Source organism: Salmo salar, chromosome 15 (genome assembly GCF_965601325.2).
Source record: "Salmo salar chromosome 15, fSalSal1, whole genome shotgun sequence".
Taxonomy (NCBI): Eukaryota; Metazoa; Chordata; class Actinopteri; order Salmoniformes; family Salmonidae; genus Salmo; species Salmo salar.
The window spans coordinates 11,946,439-11,967,904 of NC_138305.1; the positions used below are offsets into that span (position 1 = coordinate 11,946,439).

The window sequence follows — 21,466 nt, forward strand, 5'->3', positions numbered from 1 at the left end:
AGGAGTTTATTGTATAGATGTGGCACCTCTCTTTGAACTGGTTTTCAGGCCTTTTGGGGAAGGGTTTGAGTGGTCATTGTGCTAGAAATATTTGCTTGACCTGGCAACCCTGGTTAGCACAGAGTTTCTAAACCCAGAGCAGAAACATATCTGAGATGCGAAACAGACCAGGCCGGGGTTTTGAGATGTCAATGAGAGAAGTAAAAAATAAAAATCCATAGTTTTACCTTTTCTTGAAATCTAAAAATGTACAACCTAGATTTGAGCCAATGTCTTAAATAGTTGAACAAGTAATTTTACTCAAACCTCGTGAAAATGACAAACTAACATTTTGCAGGCTGTCAGTTTGTCATTCTCACGATGTTGCGGAGTAACGTAAAACACTGACCTAAAACATTGTCTCAAATCTAAGTTGTTCCTTTAGATTTTCGAGAAAACTAATGAAGAATTGTCCACTTCCCTCATTGACTTCTCAAACCCTGGGCTGGTCTGACTGTCTGTTTCGCAACCTTTCCCGGAAGTCTCTCTATGTTGCGCCTCTGTGTTTAGAAACTCTGCCAAATCGGATATATAGACGGTAATAGGACAGGCGTGAGTAGATCAACTGCCCGTTCCGTTGTTTTCAATGTAATCTTGGACTCAGTATCAAGTTCTTATGATATACCTCAGTGATCTAGCCTGCCTAATGAACTTATTTGTTTGCGTTGCACACATTTTTAAAGGTGTCATACAGTGTCGTAACCTCAACTGGATTTCTATTGGCTCAAGCGCCTGTCAATCATTAAGTCACCATATTGTGGAATTGTTTGCATAAACCGCTGGGTTGGCTGTTTCCCGGTCATGCGCACACCGGTGTTTTCATGTTACATAAATATGTTCTGTAGCTGAAGCTTAAATAAAGATTTGTTATAAGTAAACCAAGATAGACCACAGTTTATCATTTCCAACGTGAACAAATGAGTCATAGTGGGCAGAGCCAAGCACGGCTTTTGGTACATTATTGTAAATGTCTACATGTTTCCGTTAGGGAACGACTACTCTGTGACTCAATTTACCTTTTAACTCCAAAATCAGCGAGATTTTGTACAACTTTTACAAAGGGCGACGTCTACAAAAATGTGTCGACTCTATTAATAACAGATTAAAAAAAAAATATTTATTCATTTTTTATTTTTAACAGAACTTTATTGAATTTAAATGTTTAATTGACGAGAGAAAGTCGGACCAAAATCCATGTCGTTTCATCTTCTTCAACTGTGTGCCAGTGGGCTTCCTCTCACTACCATATTTGGTAGTGGGTTGGAAACGCCCACCGGATACTTCCACATTTATACATCCGGTTGAACATCTGTGTCATTGTTCCATCTTTGACATGTCATTCCCCAACATGTCTGCCTCCATGGTGGCCCGGGCGACCGTCCGAGCAGTCACTAAAAGAAAGATATTAGCCACTAGAGCTGCTTTAACTCTGGTAAGTGTGTAATATTGCTACATTATATTATTTTCCTCTCCAAACACTTAAGTGTCGGTGAATACTGTTAAGATTGTTTGCTCCTAAATTACAGAAAGCGAGCTGTCATGTAAGGTAGATCGCTATGTCCTGGGCTTTTTTTTGTTTTTGGTGTCACTAATCATGTGTTTAAATTAAATTCTCATAATCCTAGTTAGCCGATTAAACTCAACGTTTTTATAATGGAGTTGATGACCGACTGGAGCTCCGACGCCACAAAATTACGGTTTTATATCACTAGTTTGTATTATATATATATATGCACATAAATACAAACTAGTGATTTCAGCCCCGTTATTTATTTGGTGTTGAAATGTGGTTTTTGATAGTTTCGGAGCGCCACACTACCTGCTCTTTAATCCGATAAATCCAAACTAAATTTCGGATTGAGGTTTTTCAAAAAATGATTTGTGGTGGTGATTTGAGAACTGTGTGTTTTTTAATTAACTAGGTAACATAACTAGTGTGCTAATATCGCTAACTACCGAGCAAATGATTAGGAATACACTAGTTTTTAATCTAGTTATAGTAGCTACGTAAAGACATTTGTGTCTCATGTCCAAAGACACAGCCAGCTGGTTCCGCAGCAGAAACACTTTCTTACATAATGTTAGCCAGCTTGTTAACTGTCTGCAGACACGGTTTGGAGATAAAGGCCTCTGTGACCTTGTGATTAAGTAGCTCAGCTCATTGTAGCTGCTGCTGGATAACTCAGTCCCACTGGGGAGTTGACATAACAATAAATTACATGGTTATGAGACAAAATACCTCTTACATTAACAACTTAGAATGGACTTGTAATTATATGAGATCATAGGCCTGCAAATCTTTGTTACCTACTTGGTGTAGAGAGCTGTTAGGTGTCCAAGTAATGTAGATGTCACAATTATCTGAGTTTGTACCGAAAGATGTAGCCAATTAAATACACTATCATTATAGAATATGCATTAAATGCATATTCAAATTGCAACGTCTGCCTATGCTACACATATTGTCTCAATAACATTTTATATTTTTAATACCATCAAACACTAAGTTAGACACAGGCTACCTAATTTCTAAAATAGGCCATCGCTCATCATGAATAGTAATTCTTTACGTTTTACTGGTAAAACGTCTGATAAGAGACGTATCTAATAAATGTAAATGAATCAATAAACCATGATGAATTATTAGTCATACAGCAGGTTTAATGAATAATCAATGTAAGGATTAATGTAGGGATCGATTAGTCTGATTAGTTCCGGAAAGTCCAGGAACCATTGGAGAGGGAAAGAAATGTGTGTATGCAATTAGTATAGAGAGATAGAGGGGCAGATGGTCAAGGGAGTAAAAGCTTCAAAGAGTTCTTGAACCTTGAGGGAAAAGAACTGGCTGAGCTCTGGATAGTGATAAACAGCGTGAGAAGTTTATGGGGGATGCAGGTCACCAACGGATTGTGTGTAAATGCATGTGCGTAAGTAAGCAAGAACTATATAATGACTGTTTTGTTATCCTGACCTCAGAACGTTCTCTGAATAAAGCTACAGGAACCTTTTGCAGAAAGCTGAGTCCTTGCCTAATTATTATAACCCATTGTCTTACAAACCTTGGGCATTAGTCAAGGCGAATTGATTATTGATTATTATCATCTAGATATAAAATTCTTTTAACAACGTCCCAACTGAATCTCCATGTCAATCATCTGATCTCAATCCATTTAATGTGAATATGCATTTAGGTCTTCTTAAATAACTTACATTTTGTAGATGGTGTTAAACTATTAGTCTTTTTTGTATTTTGTTTCAATCAACGCAGATATTCTGCTTCAGCTAACCATCTTAAAATCTCATTAGAAATGAGGTGTGTTTGGTGTAACAGTAACGTTATAGGTCTACTATGCTATTATAGTAAACAAAAAAAATAAACTAATCTTGTAAAGTTTTGGTTTCATGGAGCTGAAATAGAAGATCCCAGAAATGTTCCATAAGAACAAAAAGCTTATTTCTCTCAAATTTTGTGCACAAGTGTGTCTACATCCCTGTTAGTGAGCATTTCCCCTTTGCCAAGATAATCCATCCACCTCACAGGTGTGGCATATCAAGAAGCTGATTGAACGGCATGATCATTACACAGGTGCACCTTGTGCTGGGGACTTTTTATTTTCACAATCACAATGCCACATATGTCACAAGTTTTTTGAGGGAGTGTGCAATTGGCCTGCTGGAATGTCCACCAGAATTGTTGCCAGAACATGTTCATTTCTCTACCATAAGCCACCTCCAATGTCGTTTTTGAGAATGTGGCAGTATGTCCAACTGGCTTCACAACCGCAGACTACATCTAACCACACCAGCCCAGGAGCTCCACATCCGGCTTCTTCACCTGCGGGATCATCTGAGACCAGCCACCCGGACAGCTGATGAAACAGCCAAAGAATTTCTACAAAAACTATCAGAAACAGTCTCAGGGAAACTCATCTGCGTGCTCGTCGTCCTCACCAGGGTCTTGACCTGACTGTAGTTCGGCGTTGTAACCGACTTCAGTGGGCGAATGCTCACCTTCGATGGCCACTGGCACGCTGGAGAAGTGTGCACTTCACAGATTAATCCTGTTTTCAACTGTACTGGGAAGAAGGCAGCATGTCCAACCGGCCTCACAACCACAGACCACGTGTATGGCGTCATGTGGGCGAGTGGTTTGCTGATGTCAACGTTGTGAACAAAATGCCCCGCGGTGGGGTTATGGTATGGGCAGGCATAAGCTACAGACAACCAACACAACTGCTTTTTATAGATGGTAATTTGAATGCACGGAGATACCGTGATGAGATCCTGAGGCCCATTGACGTGCCATTCATCCACCGCCATCGCCTTATGTTTCGGAATGATAACGCAAGGCTCTCTGTGTGAAGGAGATGTGTCGCGCTGCATGAGACAAATGGTGGTCACACCAGATACTGACTGGTTTTCTGATCCACACCCCTACCTTTTTTTTAATAGTATCTGTGACCATCAGCTGCATATCTGTATTCTCAGTCATGTGACATCCATAGATTAGGGCCTAATTAATTTAAATTGACTGATTTCCTTATGAACTGTAACTCAGTAAAAATCAATGAAATTGTTGCATGTTACATTTTAATATTTTTGTTCAGTGTTTGTGACAGTCTTGTGGCTATACTACAATGGGATGCAAGGAGTTAAAGTCTCAGATTAGTCATATCTATCTGGTATCAGAGATTCCTAGAGTTGCCGTAGGAAGATTGGGGCGTATGATACTGTAATGGTCTGTGTAGTCAACCCTTCTGGTCTCTCTTCCAGACTCCCTCTGCTGTGAAGAGGATCAGGACTTTACTGGAGGGTAAACCAGAATACGTGAGTATCCCTCCAACTCTGCTCCTGGAGAACTCTTTCATAGCACGCTTTTGTTCCGGCCTAGTACTGTGTCCAGATTGGTCTGAAGGTGGGTGTGAGGGGTTATGGGTAGTGGTATAATGGTGGTTGTTGTGTTCCAGATTGGTCTGAAGGTGGGTGTGAGGGGTAACGTTATAACGGTGGTTGTGTTCTAGATTGGTCTGAAGGTGGGTGTGAGGGATTATGGGTAGTGGTATAATGGTGGTTGTTGTGTTGTAGATTGGTCTGAAGGTGGGTGTGAGGACACGGGGCTGTAACGGTATGACCTACACTCTGGACTTCACCAAACAGAAGGATCAGGCTGATGAGGAGGTGCTGCAGGACGGTGAGCAAATGACATTATCCCAACGTTATCCCAACGTTTAGAGTTACATCCTCATTGGACCACTTTGGAAAACATGAATGTTGTTGAGTTATCCTCATCTTGTCATGATGTGTTATTTCACCTACAATCTAAATGAAATCCCCAACATTATGTTGAAATGTTCTTATTAACATAACTGATGTATTATTATTGCTGTAAAATACAAAGTTGTGGTTTACTGTAATGTTACAATGTCTCCGTGCGCTCCTAATGTTGCTGTAAAATATTTTTCCATTTTAAAAAGCAGTTTATTGAGTTACAGGCAAACTAGGCTTTGATTGTAAGGGATGGAAACAAAATCATCTCTTTTTTAATACATTTTCACCATAAACAACACAAGTCACTAACATCCTGCTGTTCATGGGTCAATGTTGCCGTAGGCCTACTGCCTCGGGTCAATGTTGCCGTAGGCCTACTGCCTCAGGTCAATGTTCTTTGACGTTAAGGTGCTACAGATAGGATTGTTAAGAGTTTTTGCGTTGTAATTTCAGAATCTGTAATATATCTGCAGTAATTGTGGAATTATAGTTTAACGTAGCCGCCAGTGTTGTCATTGTCTGGGATAGTAACCTATTGATGTCTGGGATAGTAACCTATTGACGTCTGGGATAGTAACCTATTGACGTCTGGGATAGTAACCTATTGACGTCTGGGATAGTAACCTATTGACGTCTGGGATAGTAACCTATTGACGTCTGGGATAGTAACCTATTGACGTCTCCCACCGGAATGGAATCTGTCAAAATGGGAAAGCTGTTCTGGCTTTGGCTGTGTTATCTAGTGGAAATCACTCGAATCATTTCCTGGTTGCAAAAATTCTATATTGTTTGTTCAAGCCCTGAATCATGTCGGGAATAATTTCACCGTCTCTAAATAGCAACAAAAAAAAACAGTTTGAAGCTGGGTTATTTTTTTCCACCAGCTTCTAACATCAATTTTTTTTTTAAATGCTATTGAAAATATTCCACAGCGATCTAGATGGTACAATGCTGCGCTTAAAATGTGAAGAAATAAGTTCAGAAACATTTTAAGGTAACCATTCTGATCTGTTGCATCAGACTCATTGGCGTTTGAAACATTTTGTACCATGCATTCGGAAAGTATTCAGACACCTTGACTTGATCCACATTTTGTTACATTACAGCCTTATTCTAAAATGGATTAAATAAAAAAAAATCTTACATCAATCTACACACAATACCCCATAATGACAAACTGAAAACAAGTTTCTAGAAAAGTTCAAATGTATTAAATAAAAAACAGAAACAACATTTACATCCAGACCCTTTGGTATGAGACTGGAGATTGAGCTCAGGTGCTTCCTGTTGCCATTGATCATCCTTGAGATGTTTCTACAACTTGATTGGAGTCCACCTGTGGTAAATTCAATTGATTGGACATGATTTGGAAAGACACACACCTGTCTATATAAGGTCCCACAGTTGACAGTGCACGTCAGAGCAAAAACCAAACCATGAGGTGGAAGGAATTGTCCGTAGAGCTCCAAGACAGGATTGTGTTGAGGCACAAATCTGGGGAAGGGTACCAAAAAAAGCCTGCATCATTGAAGATTCCCAGAACAGTGGCCTCCATCATTCTTAAATGGAAGAAGTTTGGAACCACCAAGACTCTTCCTAGAGCTGGACACCTGGCCAAACTGAGCAAATAGGGGAGAAGGTCCTTGGTCCTGACAGAGCTCCAGAGTTCCTCTGTGGAGATGGGAGAAACTTCCAGTAGGACAACCATCTCTGCAGGACTCCACCAATCAGGCCTTTATGGTAGTGACCAGACGGAAGCCACTCCTCAGTGGGGATGTTTTTCAGCGGCAGAGACTGGGAGACTAGTCAGGATCGAGGGAAAGATGAACGGCGCAAAGTACAGAGAGATCTTTGATGAAAACCTGCCCCAGAGCGCTCAGGATGTCAGACTGGGGCGAAGGTTCACCTTCCAACAGGACAACGACCCTAAGCTCACAGCCAAGACAACGCAGGAGTGGCTATGGGACAAGTCTCTGAATGTCCTTGAGCGGCCCAGCCAGAGCCTGATCAAACATCCCTGGAGAGACCTGAAAATAGCTGTGCATCCAACCTGATAGAGCTTGAGAGGATCTGCAGAGAATGTTTTTTTGCTTTGTCATTATGGGGTTTAGTGCGTAGATTGATATTTTTTTTTTTTTGGGGGGGGGGGGGGTACAATTTAATCCATTTTAGAACGTAATGAGGTGTGGAAAAAGTCAAGGCTCTGAGTACTTTCCGTTTTGTAGCGCTTATAATGTGAATAAGTTGTTCAGTAACGTTTTAAGCTGAACGCTCTGATCTGTTGCATCAGACGCTGCTTTAAAAAAAAAAAAAAACTTTTTACAAAATGTAGCCTGCTGGTTGTATGAATCTGGGATCTGTCGTCCCACCACTGTCCCAGAGTCTGTTTTTTTTTTTTAGAGTAGGCCATTTCTTTCTCAACAAGCTGACCAATACAATAGGTTAACTTTTCTACTGTAGAGGATAGTATATTTACATTGGCTAGTGATTTTTGCTGTTTGTTACTCATCTTGTTGGCTGAAGAAAAGTAAATGTGGACAGTTATTCTAACATGTTCAAAGTGCACTTCATAATTGGTTTAAGAAGGATCTTGTTGTTTCCTTGACTTGGATGTTCTGTTTTAATATAAATTACCATATTCGAAAGGTGATCTGTCATTCTGAGCACCGTTGGTGGACGCCCTAATCCGTTTACTCACCCAAAGCATATGGGTAAAATTTTAAAAATGCTGCTGGGAAAATGTCCTGCGCCACATTTTCGCTAACGGAAACCTTGGAACAGCAGAATGTGTTGCATTTATAAAAGGTCTTTGAGGAAACGCGTGCGCTTAAAAGGGTCCATCCAGTGAAGAAATGGAAATATGTTTAACGGTGCTAAAATAATTTACAGCATTTAATGTCACGCATTAACTTTGACAGCCTTAATAATAATAATTAGTCGTCTCCTACAGGTGTCCGTGTATTTATAGAGAAGAAGGCCCAGCTCACTCTGCTGGGGACCGAGATGGACTTCGTGGAGTCCAAGCTGTCCAGTGAGTTCGTCTTCAACAACCCCAACATCAAGGGCACCTGTGGCTGTGGAGAGAGCTTTAACATGTGAGAGGGCTTCCCGCTGGGACCTGGCCTCACGACACAGCCAAACGTCATCCTCATACCCATACTCACCACCCACAAACCCCACACACACACATCTCACACACATCTCACACCGCCCTTCCCTTCCCTACCTGGAGGCCTGTGAGTGAAGTGAATAAAGGCCTGATGGACACAACGTGAGAGAAGGATTGTGGTGTGGAGTTCTCTGAGACAGACATGGGATGTTTCTGTGCTGTTACAGAATGAGTTGTGTTGCTGTGGGTCTTGTGACGGTGTACTGTAGGGCTAATATCTATCTAAACACTGGGCTGTGACATGCTGAGCCCCCTGAAACCTTGTTCCATAAACATGCATGTGGTTCTGGCAGTAACCATAGACACAGTACCTGAGGGACTTGGAGAGCTGCCAAAGTAAAGGGAACGCCAACGTAAAATATCTTAATAGGGCGTTGGGCCTCCACCAATCAGAACAACTTTAGTACATCTTGGCATAAATTCTACAAATTTCTATTGGAGGGATGAGACACCCATTCTTCCACGAGAAATTCCATAATTTGGTGTTTTGTTGATGGTGGTGGGAAACGCCGTCTCAGGCGCCACTCCAGAATCACCCCGTAAGTGATCAATTGGGGTTGAGATCTGGTGACTGAGACGGCCATGATTTACATTTGTTTTCATGCTCATCAAACCGTTCAGTGACCACTGCCATCCACAAGGCATGAAAACAAATGGTCCACCCAAAATTTGTATACATGACCCTAAGCATGATGGGATGTAAATTACTGAATTAACTCAGAAATCACACCACTGTGTGGAAGCACCTGCTTTTCAATATACTTTGTATCCCTAATTTACTCCAGTGTTTCCATGATGTTTGGTAGTTACCTGTAGGCTGAATAGTCGCGTAAAGCCAAGGACATGTTGGGCGTGTTTGATGGGTGATGCTAAAGTCAACGACTGTAGTAGACAAGTCGAGGAAGCAGCATGACATGGAGAAAAATGGAGGTCTGTGACCGACTCAATAGTGCTGCCCATGCTAACTCAATTTTAAAGTAGTCCATTTTCTTCATTGGCTTGGGCCTCCCAAGTGGCGCAGCGGTGCCAAGAGTGTGCAAAGCTGTCATCAAGGCAAAGGGTGGCTATTTTGAAGAATCTCAAATATATTTTGATTTGTTAACACTTTTTTTTTTTTGGTTACTACATGATTCCATATGTGTTATTTCATAGTTTTGATGTCTTCACTATTATTCTACAAGGTGGAAACTAGTAAAAATAAAGAAAAACCCTGGAATGAGTAGGTGTTCTAATACTTTTGACCGGTGGTGTATATATGTGTGTGTATAGGCTTATAAAGAAAGAACTGAGCATACAAAACATTAGGAACACCTTCCTAATATTGAGCTACACCCCAGAACAGGCTCAATTTGTCTGGACAAGGACTCTGCAAGGTGTTGAAAGCGTTCCACAGGGATGCTGGCTCATGTTGACTCCAATGCTTCCCACAGTTGTGTCAAGTTGGCTGGATGTCCATTGGGTAGTGGACCGTTCTTGATACACACAGGAAACTGTTGAGTGTGAAAAAGCCCAGCAGCATTGCAGTTCTTGACACAAACCAGTGCGCCTGGCACCTACTACCATACCCCGTTCAAAGACACTTAAATATTTTGTCTTTCCCATTCACCCTCTGAATGCTTAAAAATCCTTCTTCAACCTGTCTCCTCCCCTTCATCTACACTGATTTGAAGTGGGTTTAACAAGTGACATCAATAAAGAATCATAGCTTTCACTTGGATTCACCTGGTCAAATCTGTCATGGAAAGAGCAGGTGTTCCTAATATTTTGTACACTCTGTGTATAGCTATATAGGCTGTGTGCTGTGAATACTACAGATTTGTAACTAGTGTACAGTTGGTGATGCGTCGACTAGAATAAATAGATTTTAAATCTGTGATTAGTCTCCTTGTCATTTCTACTGTTTCTGTCTCAGTAAAACATTGAATGGATTATTAAGGGTTGAGACGCGACAAAATTCTGTTATGAGGTGGGTGAGTGACTTATTTTGAAGTTTTGGTTAGATGATTTCTGTCGTACAGTGAAATGATTTCAGGGTTGTGAAGTGAGTGATAGTTAGCTCGTTTTTTTTTGTCCTCTGGAAATGTTATGAAACAAGGATTTATAGCCAATTTTTCCAAGTATCTGTCAGTGTAACGTATCCACTAGTCTAGGTAGATGAACAGACTAACTAGAATCAATCAACTGACCCTTTTTTTTTTTTTTTCCTTATCCCCCGAAGGACGTCATCACTTCAGGTCACTGTTACATCAGAAGTGACGCTTCCTGTTCTTTTGTTTATTATGACATCACCTCCAGTACCGTTAGCAGAGTCAGGGAGATACATTATGGGATTTTTTAAAATGTTCCCGCCGAGTCAGTACTGAGATGAATCATGGGAAACCGACGGAGGAAGAGAGGGCGCGAACACAGAGATTCTTATGGGTTTATTAAGGTAGGTTTAACCGTGGAATTACGTCTGTCATTTATTCAACTGGAAACTCGGGAAGGAAGAAACGAGGTCAAATCATGACGCGGCATGAAACAATAGTCAAAAGTTCCTGCTTGACTAGATGAGCAGGCTTTTGTGTTGCGTCAAACAATATTTGTGTGCCGCGTCATCGACTGCAGTCGGGCATCCGCTTGCTGTATCGTATCGTGTGGTTAGCCGATGTTAACCTACACAGGAGTTGGCAGATCATTAATTGAGACGGTAAAACAGTCCAGGGTTTCCATCATCATGGCTCCTCCTGGGGTGTAGTCAGCAGCAACCAAACGGGACCAAACATTGTTTTTCTGTTGCAAAAAAAAAAACGTTTCACTGAGGTTTCCACTAATGTATACACCCCTGGGGTGTATTCATTAGTACATTTCATTGCAAAACGTTTGGTCTGGTGCAAAACTTTTCCAATATAAACTGTTAACTCCAAATGGAAAACATTTTTCAATGAAAACATCCGCGTAGGTCCCTCTCCGTTTTCACGTCGTTTGGTTCCTGGAGTAAACCGTATACAGTCTATTACAAAACAGTTTTGCAGAGGAATCTAATGAATACACCCCATGTTTCAGATCTCTGAGCTGCTGACCCAACTGGCTGTGAGAACCACACCCCCTAATGGGGCCCTCCCCCGTAACGTCAGCCTCCTCCCCTCCTTCACCCTCCCCTCGGTCCGAGAAACGACCGCCACCACCCGCTCCAAGGCCCAGCTCCCAGAATGCATCACGAGACTCTCAGACACCCAGTGTCGGAAGTGGTACCACCAGAGACAAGCCACGCCCTTCTCCGCCTCTAACCCCACCCCAGCCCTTAACCCTAGGCCTGCCCCCAACACCCCGGGACACACCACTGCTCCCGCCTCCGCCAATAGCAGCCAACCAGGGAGAGAGAGACCCAGCCTGGTTTCCTCTGATTTGTTTTTCCTGCCCTATCTTGTGGCAAGGGAGACTGCGAAGGGCTGTGATTCGCTGTCATTGGTGAGGGATCTGTTCCAGAGGGGTGAGGTATGTAACGTTGAGGGGATTCTATTATTGCTCCTGGTGACCCGGGTTAGCGTTGATTTATGCCCCGAGCCTGCCCCAGGTTAAGGTGACGCAAATTTGGGTTTGCTCCTAGCAGAACTCGGCTAGACGAAGGGAATGTCTGTGCCTCGCATCACTGAAAATACCTCAGCAGCCATATTAATGTTTGTCCCTCTTGAGACGTCGTAGTAACAACGTATCCGGTATGCACTTCCTCAAAATAGTTTGGATGAGTCTAAGGTAAATCGATACATTTTTAATAAATGTTTGCATTTGCCAAGGAGGTCTTCGTAGCGCAATTTTACATCTAAGATGTTTGGTGCAGTATTTCTCAAATTAAAAAATTTGCACAAAAACTAGTTGTTGAATGACAACAGGTGAAAAAAAAAAAAACTGCCAAACTTCATCATTACATTTACATTTTTGTCATTTAGCAGACGCTCTCATCCAGAGCGACTTACAGTAGTGAATGCATACATTTCATTTCATGCATTTTTTTAGTTTTGAATTTCTTTAATTTTTTTTGTACTGGCCCCCCTGTGGGAATCGAACCCACAACCCTGGCGTTGCACACACCATGCTGGCGTTGCAAACACCATGCTCTACCAACTGAGCCACAGGGAATCATCATGTATGCGCAAACTGTTGACTGGGAGGCAGGCATAGTGGCAGTTTGACTGGGAGGCAGTGGTAGTTTGACTGGGAGGCAGTGGTAGTTTGAGCATGTACATCTTGGTGGGGGGGGTGCATGCCAGCAAAGCCACAACACAACACTAAGCAATACATTAATTGCACGATATCGGTGACAAACAGTGCCCACAAACTGTTAGGGCCTACATATAGCTGTCCCCACAGCAGAGTACCAACACCTGTTCCAACACCTTACCACTGCTACACCTGGTTATCAGCAGAGCCTTGTCTGACAGCCAAACAGTTCATTCAGCCTCATTTACTACCTTAAAAAAAAAACATGGCTGATTTGGCTGACTTGCTTAAACAAATGTGGTTTCTACTGACAGTTGAGATGTACAAACTATGGCATAAGGGGACGACAAGCGGATAAGAAGCAATCCGTAATTTCGATTAAGACATTCATTGATGAGCTAGGACGGACGTAGTCAATATAACTATTTGTTCATGTACAACGACAGAATTCTTAGTGTTCTCCCTGTACACCAAGTCAGAACCGTAGGATAAATAAAGGGAGCATATAAGCAAACCATGAAAGCTCATACAATATTCGATAATTAAATTTTTCTAAAATAGGCTATAGGCTACATGTGCACCACCAAGTCAGAACAGTAGGTGAAATTTAAGAGGGGTAAATTGACCAAATTATTAGGGTGAGGCAAATGGGCTACTAACAGCTTACTACACAACATAGACTTAGTATTACTTTCTTAGGTACAGTATACATATCTCCCTGGCATATTACATAATTTATGCAGCAAGACATTTTTGGACTCACCTTGTTGTGCTGTGCTCACTTGAACAGGAAGGTGGTGTGGCATTCCTTCGTGGTCAATGTTTGTCATCAGAGTTTGGCATTCTCCTGGATTTCTGGGGGGGGGAACAAGGTCGAATCATGATGTCAGTGAATTTCAGGTCGTAGCTCTAGAAAAAGGCCACAGATCCCAACTTACAATTCCGAGTTGGATGACCGTTCAAAACTTATTTTGCCAGTCTGAGCTCGTTTTTTTCCCAGAGTTCCCAGTTGTCTTGAACTCACTAGAAATCGAGTTTCCAGTTGTTTTGAGCGCAGCAGAAATCATGCTGGATTGACAGCATGGCCAATGTTGAATGTTTATGATTTTAATCTTGGAAAAGAGACCCTTAAACCCAGAATTGGGACCACACACCCACTCTACTGAATAGCAGGCTAGTGATTGCTTTGCAATGTTTGCAGTTAGCCACTGTTTCCTTCCAAACCAACTTGTGTAATGTTCAATGGCCGATGAGCACCAATACGTTTTATCTATAAGTTCTCTTTATTATTTCTCTTCATATGACAAGGATTTGGCAGTAGATTGTCGACTTGATTCATGATGATGACTGTTAGCTAAGATTTTGAAAGTATGATGTTGACATGATCAGTCCAATCAAAGCTACTGTAGATATAACGTGATTAGATGTAGTTTTATCTGTGGCCAATGACCTTGAGCTTTCTTGGATGGGCACTTCTAAATGTAAGTCTATGGCAGCACCCAAGGGGCTTGAATTTTAGAAGCGCTACCCTTAGACTTGGCAGTGACGTAGTGTCCCCATGAGTGACAGAACACTGAGCCAATCACTGCGCAACTAGAGAACATTACCAACCCCTACGCTCCGTATTTCCCGCTGCCTGCCCCACCACCACAGAAAGCACTGAGCTGGGCTGAAACAGCTGCATTTTGGAGCTGCTTTACTCAAGAAAACAAAAAAGAGACCATGTTTGTATGGAGGCTTTATTAACTAAATACATGTTTTCCTTTGTTTGCAAACTGATGTGACAAGTGCCAAAATGACATGCAAAATAGGCTACCCCCCCCCCCCAACAAAAAAATGTATTTTATTTTTATTTAGCAAACAATGTGGGGCTCAGAACTGAATGACGGGTCGCCAGTGAGCATGCGACAGGCTTTAGCGTTGATTAAGGCCCCAGGCCTTCCCCTGGTTAGTGTTAATTAATGCCCCGGGCCTTCCCCTAGTTAGTGTTAATTAAGGCCCCAGGCCTTCCCCTAGTTAGTGTTAATTAATGCCCCGGGCCTTCCCCTAGTTAGTGTTAATTAAGGCCCCAGGCCTTCCCCTAGTTAGTGTTAATTAATGCCCCGGGCCTTCCCCTAGTTAGTGTTAATTAATGCCCCGGGCCTTCCCCTAGTTAGTGTTAATTAATGCCCCAGGCCTTCCCCTAGTTAGTGTTAATTAATGCCCCGGGCCTTCCCCTAGTTAGTGTTAATTAAGGCCCCGGGCCTTCCCCTAGTTAGTGTTAATTAAGGCCCCAGGCCTTCCCCTAGTTAGTGTTAATTAATGCCCCAGGCCTTCCCCTAGTTAGTGTTAATTAATGCCCCGGGCCTTCCCCTAGTTAGTGTTAATTAATGCCCCGGGCCTTCCCCTAGTTAGTGTTAATTAATGCCCCGGGCCTTCCCCTAGTTAGTGTTAATTAATGCCCCAGGCCTTCCCCTAGTTAGTGTTAATTAATGCCCCGGGCCTTCCCCTAGTTAGTGTTAATTAATGCCCCAGGCCTTCCCCTGGTTAGTGTTAATTAATGCCCCGGGCCTTCCCCTAGTTAGTGTTAATTAATGCCCCGGGCCTTCCCCTAGTTAGTGTTAATTAATGCCCCGGGCCTTCCCCTAGTTAGTGTTAATTAATGCCCCAGGCCTTCCCCTAGTTAGTGTTAATTAATGCCCCGGGCCTTCCCCTAGTTAGTGTTAATTAATGCCCCGGGCCTTCCCCTAGTTAGTGTTAATTAATGCCCCGGGCCTTCCCCTAGTTAGTGTTAATTAATGCCCCGGGCCTTCCCCTAGTTAGTGTTAATTAAGGCCCCGGGCCTTCCCCTAGTTAGTGTTAATTAATGCCCCGGGCCTTCCCCTAGTTAGTGTTAATTAATGCCCCGGGCCTTCCCCTAGTTAGTGTTAATTAATGCCCCGGGCCTTCCCCTAGTTAGTGTTAATTAATGCCCCGGGCCTTCCCCTAGTTAGTGTTAATTAAGGCCCCAGGCCTTCCCCTAGTTAGTGTTAATTAAGGCCCCAGGCCTTCCCCTAGTTAGTGTTAATTAATGCCCCGGGCCTTCCCCTAGTTAGTGTTAATTAAGGCCCCAGGCCTTCCCCTAGTTAGTGTTAATTAATGCCCCGGGCCTTCCCCTAGTTAGTGTTAATTAATGCCCCAGGCCTTCCCCTGGTTAGTGTTAATTAATGCCCCAGGCCTTCCCCTAGTTAGTGTTAATTAATGCCCCGGGCCTTCCCCTAGTTAGTGTTAATTAATGCCCCAGGCCTTCCCCTAGTTAGTGTTAATTAATGCCCCAGGCCTTCCCCTGGTTAGTGTTAATTAATGCCCCAGGCCTTCCCCTAGTTAGTGTTAATTAATGCCCCAGGCCTTCCCCTGGTTAGTGTTAATTAATGCCCCGGGCCTTCCCCTGGTTAGTGTTGATTAAAACCCAGAACTTTCCCGGGTGGAGCCAGGTTCCCCGTTTTTGGCTGACGGCGAAGTCGACTCAATACAAAAGTGATGTGGGTTAATCACGTGGAGTAATGAGTAGGATTTGATGTGATTGCTGTTGATTTAAAAAAGGCTTGATCTGACTTCCCAATGAAAACTATTTTGAAAATGTTAACATATTTTATAGAAAATGTTTCTGGACGATGCACCATGTTGCCTTGTTGACAACATGACCGAGCAGGCACAGATTACTGTTCTATGCTCCTCCTTCACCGCTTTTACCAGATCAAGTCATGGGCTATACCTTGACTTAATCTGGTAACCTTAATTTAAGGTTACCTGGTAACCTTAACTTCCTCGATGTCTCCAGTAGGACCGACCTAATACTTTTTTTAAATTCTCAAATAAATGCAATCAATCAATTCAGGTGTGTCCAGACATCCTGGGGGTGAAGGAGTGGTCGAGCCAGAGACCTGCTGCCTGGACCAAGGATACAGCAGTAGCACAACAACGCATGTCGATAGAACCTGGTAAGCCCAACATGGTACTCAGTGTTTTCCCTGGGGTGAAAATGTTGCTGTTTTTGAAAGTGTACTTCCTGCAATTGTACACACATTACACCACCGTATACTGTATCTAAATGACAACATGTATAATACCACCATACATACGTGTGTTGTCTCCTCACTGTTCCATAAGGTGCAGTTTTAGTTTTTAAAATAATTTTGTTTAAAATACTTGCATGAGTTAATTGATGTGCAATAGAGTTTCATGTAGTCATGGCTCTATGTAGTACTGTGCACCTCCCATAGTCTGTTCTGGACTTGGGGACTGTGAAGAGACCTCCTGTGGCATGTCTTGTGGGGTATGTATGGGTGTCTGAGCTGTGTACTAGTCGTTTGAACAGACACCTCGGTGCATTCAACATCTCAATACCTCTAAGACATGGGGCGGGGGCCTATGCATTTATGTAAACAGGTAGAGTATCTCATGATAAGCTGTAGACCACACTATCTTCCTAGAAAGTTTTCATCTGTATTTTTCGTAGCTGTCTGCATACCACCACAGAGCGAGGTTGACACTAAAACCGCACTAAATGAGCTGTATTCCATAAGCAAACGGTGAAACGCTCATACAGAGGCGGCGCTCCTAGTGGCTGGGGACTTTAATGCAGGGAAACTTAAATCAGTTTTACCTCATTTCTATCAGCATGTCACATGTGCAACCAGAGGGAAAAAAATTCTAGACCATTTACATTTACATTTAAGTCATTTAGCAGATGCTCTTATCCAGAGCGACTTACAAATTGGTGCATTCACCTTATGATATCCAGTGGAACAACCACTTTACAATAGTGCATCTAAATCTTTTAAGGGGGGGGGGGGGGGGGGGGGTTAGAAGGATTACTTTATCCTATCCTAGGTATTCCTTAAAGAGGTGGGGTTTCAGGTGTCTCCGGAAGGTGGTGATTGACTCCGCTGTCCTGGCGTCGTGAGGGAGCTTGTTCCACCATTGGGGTGCCAGAGCAGCGAACAGTTTTGACTGGGCTGAGCGGGAACTGTGCTTCCTCAGAGGTAGGGAGGCGAGCAGGCCAGAGGTGGATGAACGCAGGGCCCTTGTTTGGGTGTAGGGCCTGATCAGAGCCTGAAGGTACGGAGGTGCCGTTCCCCTCACAGCTCCGTAGGCAAGCACCATGGTCTTGTAGCGGATGCGAGCTTCAACTGGAAGCCAGTGGAGAGAGCGGAGATGCGGGGTGACGTGAGAGAACTTGAGAAGGTTGAACACCAGACGAGCTGCGGCGTTCTGGATGAGTTGTAGGGGTTTAATGGCACAGGCAGGGAGCCCAGCCAAAAGTGAGTTGCAGTAATCCAGACGGGAGATGACAAGTGCCTGGATTAGGACCTGCGCCGCTTCCTGTGTGAGGCAGGGTCGTACTCTGCGAATGTTGTAGAGCATGAACCTACAGGATCGGGTCACCGCCTTGATGTTAGTGGAGAACGACAGGGTGTTGTCCAGGGTCACGCCAAGGTTCCACCTTTACTCCACACACAGAGACGCTTACAAAGCTCTCCCTCGCCCTCCATTTGGTAAATCCAACCATAATTCTATCCTCCTGATTCCTGCTTATAAGCAAAAATTAAAGCAGGAAGCACCAGTGACTCGGTCTATAAAAGAAGTAGTCAGATGAAGCAGATGCTAAACTACAGGACTGTTTTGCTAGCACAGACTGGAATATGTTCTTCTGATGGCATTGAAGAGTACACCACATCAGTCACTGGCTTTATCAATAAGTGCATCGAGGACGTCGTCCCCACAGTGACTGTACGTACATACCCCAACCAGAAGCCGTGGATTACAGGCAACATTCACACTGAGCTAAAGGGTAGAGCTTCCGCTTTCAAGGAGCGGGACTCTAACCCGGAAGATTATAAGAAATCCCGCTATGCCCTCCGATGAACCATCAAACAGGCAAATCGTCAATACAGGACTAAGATCGAATCATACTACACCGGCTCTAACGCTCGTCAGTTGTGGCAGGGCTTGCAAACTATTACAGACTACAAAGGGAAACACAGCCGCGAGCTGCCCAGCGACACAAGCCTACCGGACGAGCTAAACAACTTCTATGCTACTTTCGAGACAAGTAACACTGAAACATGCATGAGAGCCTTAGCTGTTCCGGATGACTGTGTGATCACGCTCTCCGCAACCGATGTGAGTAGGACCTTTAAGCAGGTCAAAATTCATAAGGCCGCAGGGCCAGACTGATTACCAGGACGTGTACTGCGAGCATGCGCTGACCAACTGGCAAGTGTCTTCACTGACATTTTCAACCTCTCCCTGACTGAGTCTGTAATACCAACATGTTTCAAGCAGACTACCATAGTCCCTGTGCCCAAGAACACTAAGGTAACCTGCCTAAATGACTACCGACCCGTAGCACTCAAGTCTGTAGCCATGAAGTGCTTTGGAAGGCTGGTCATGGCTCACATCAACACCATTATCCTAGAAACCCTAGACCCACTCCAATTTACATACCGCACCAACAGATCCACAGATGATGCAATCTCTATTGCACTCCACACTGCCCTTCCCCACCTGGACAAAGGAACACCTACGTGAGAATGCTATTCATTGACTACAGCTCAGCGTTCAACACCATAGTGGCCTCAAAGCTCATCCCTAAGCTAAGGACCCTGGGACTAAAGACCTCCCTCTGCAACTGGACTTCCTGATGGCCCGTCCCCAGGTGGTGAGGGTAGGTAACAACATATCTACCACGCTGATCCTCAACACGGTGCCCCTCACGGGTGTGTGCTCAGTCCCCTCCTGTACTCCCTGTTCACTCATGACTGCACGGCCGGGCACAACTCCAACACCATCAAGTTTGCTGATGACACAACAGTGGTAGGCCTGATCACCGGTGAGACAGCCTATAGGGAGGAGGTTAGAGACCTGACCGTGTGGTGGAAGGACAACAACCTCTCCCTCAACGTGATCAAGACTAAGGAGATGATCATGGACTACAGGAAAAGGAGGACCAAGCACTCCCCCATTCTCATCGACAGGGCTGCAGTGGAGCAGGTTGAGAGCTTCAAGTTCCTTGGCGTCCACATCACCAACAAACTAACATGGTCCAAGCACACCAAGACAGTCGTGAAGAGGGCACGACAAAACCTATTCCCCCTCAGGAACTCGGCAAGTCAGTTAAAAACAGATTCTAACTAACAATGACGACGCTGGGCCGATTGTGCGCCACCCTATGGGACCCCCAATCATGACCAGATGTGATACAGCCTGGATTCGAACCATGTACTGTCGTGATGCCTCTTGCACTGAGATGCAGTGCTCTAGACCATTGCGCCACTCAAAACAAGACAAGGTATCAATAACAAGATACAATGAGCTATTTCATCCATTTTAAAATCAGGCTGTAACACAGCAAAATGTGGAATAAGTCAAGGGGTGTGAAATACTGTCTGAAGACAACTGTATGAATGTCAACCAATCAACCAACCAACCAATCAACCAACCAACCAATCAATGTACTGTGTTCCAGGTGTGACTAGCGTGCATTACTTTGAGGACCTGAGGGACCTGCAGAGGAAGTTGTTCAAGGGGATCCTGTGGACGTCCAGCAGGGGTCGCGACCTTTGAGCGGGGTGACCATGACAACCTCTCCAAGACTTCATGCACCATCGGCCTCAAACGCACCTCCCCCCATCACCACGCCTCCCTCCTCTGCTCCCCCCCACCACCCACCGCCTCCCTCCTCTTCTCCCCCCCCACCACCACGCCTCCCTCCTCTACTCCCCCCACCACCACGCCTCCCTCCTCTGCTCCCCCCACCACCACGCCTCCCTCCTCTGCTCCCCCCCACCACCACCACGCCTCCCTCCTATGCTCCCCCCCCACCACCACCACGCCTCCCTCCTCTTCTCCCCCCACCAGCACGCTTCCCTCCTCCCTCCTCTGCTCCCCCCACCACGCCTCCCTCCTCTGCTCCCCCACCACGCCTCCCTCCTCCTTCCTCTGCTCCCCCCACCACCACGCCTCCCTCCTCTGCTCCCCCCCACAACCCTACCTGAAATAATAAAAATATTATGTAAATATCCTAAAGCGCAAATATACATTATCTGATTTAAATATAACATTATCTGATTAAATATAACATTATCTGATGACATTGCTTTAGAAAGAGCCACAAGACAGGGATGTCCTCTCTCCCCTCTTCTGTTTGTCTTTAACTCTTTATTTTATTTTGCCGTGTTGCTAGGGAAGTGGCATGATGATGTATTATTTATTTTATTTTGCCGTGTTGCTAGGGAAGTGGCATGATGATGTATTATTTATTTTGTTTTGCCGTGTTGCTAGGGAAGTAGCATGATGATGTATTATTTATTTTGTTTTGCTGTGTCGCTAGGGAAGTGGCATGATGATGTATTATTTATTTTGTTTGCCGTGTTGCTAGGGAAGTAGCATGATGATGTATTATTTTCCAAGGCTCCGCACCATGCGCTCTCACCACTGGTGTCCCCCAGGCTCTGTTCTAGGCCCTCTCCTATTCTCGCTATATACCAAGTCACTTGGCTCTGTCATATCCTCACATGGTCTCTCCTATCATTGCTATGCAGACGACACACAATTAATCTTCTCCTTTCCCCCTTCTGATAACCAGGCGGCGAATCGCATCTCTGCATGTCTGTCAGACATATCAGTGTGGATGATGGATCACCACCTCAAGCTGAACCTCGGCAAGACGGAGCTGCTCTTCCTCCCGGGGAAGGACTGCCCGTTCCATGATCTCGCCATCACGGTTGACAACTCCCTTGTGTCCTCCTCCCAGAGTGCTAAGAGCCT

General features: G+C 44.2%; 2 protein-coding genes across 3 annotated transcripts; both read left to right on the forward strand.

Moving 5' to 3' along the window:
- The first annotated feature begins 1,333 nt into the window (after positions 1-1,333).
- Positions 1,334-10,352, forward strand: isca1 (iron-sulfur cluster assembly 1). Its single transcript, XM_014143571.2, has 4 exons — positions 1,334-1,471; positions 4,813-4,866; positions 5,125-5,230; positions 8,258-10,352. Exons 1-4 carry the CDS (start codon positions 1,373-1,375, stop codon positions 8,404-8,406), a joined length of 408 nt encoding a protein of 135 aa, XP_013999046.1. The 5' UTR covers positions 1,334-1,372; the 3' UTR covers positions 8,407-10,352.
- A 416-nt stretch (positions 10,353-10,768) lies between these two features.
- On the forward strand, positions 10,769-20,384 carry LOC106570961 (uncharacterized). 2 transcript variants are annotated; one of them, XM_082961584.1, is made up of 4 exons: positions 10,769-10,907; positions 11,522-11,953; positions 16,533-16,635; positions 20,166-20,384. In XM_082961584.1, exons 1-4 carry the CDS (start codon positions 10,848-10,850, stop codon positions 20,261-20,263), a joined length of 693 nt encoding a protein of 230 aa, XP_082817710.1. In that variant the 5' UTR covers positions 10,769-10,847; the 3' UTR covers positions 20,264-20,384. The 2 variants fall into 2 exon arrangements, with proteins under 2 accessions (XP_082817710.1, XP_045551407.2); XM_045695451.2 differs by lacking the exon at positions 20,166-20,384 and having other exon boundaries at positions 16,533-17,345.
- Positions 20,385-21,466: the final 1,082 nt, after the last annotated feature.

Coding starts and splice junctions, on each gene's coding strand:
- LOC106570961 (XM_045695451.2), top strand. CDS start 10,848: ATGGGAAACCGACGGAGGAAGAGAGGGCGCGAACACAGAGATTCTTAT. Junction 10,908..11,521: donor ATTCTTATGGGTTTATTAAG/GTAGGTTTAACC, acceptor CCCATGTTTCAG/ATCTCTGAGCTGCTGACCCA. Junction 11,954..16,532: donor ATCTGTTCCAGAGGGGTGAG/GTATGTAACGTT, acceptor CAATCAATTCAG/GTGTGTCCAGACATCCTGGG.
- isca1 (XM_014143571.2), top strand. CDS start 1,373: ATGTCATTCCCCAACATGTCTGCCTCCATGGTGGCCCGGGCGACCGTC. Junction 1,472..4,812: donor CTAGAGCTGCTTTAACTCTG/GTAAGTGTGTAA, acceptor TCTCTCTTCCAG/ACTCCCTCTGCTGTGAAGAG. Junction 5,231..8,257: donor TGAGGAGGTGCTGCAGGACG/GTGAGCAAATGA, acceptor CGTCTCCTACAG/GTGTCCGTGTATTTATAGAG.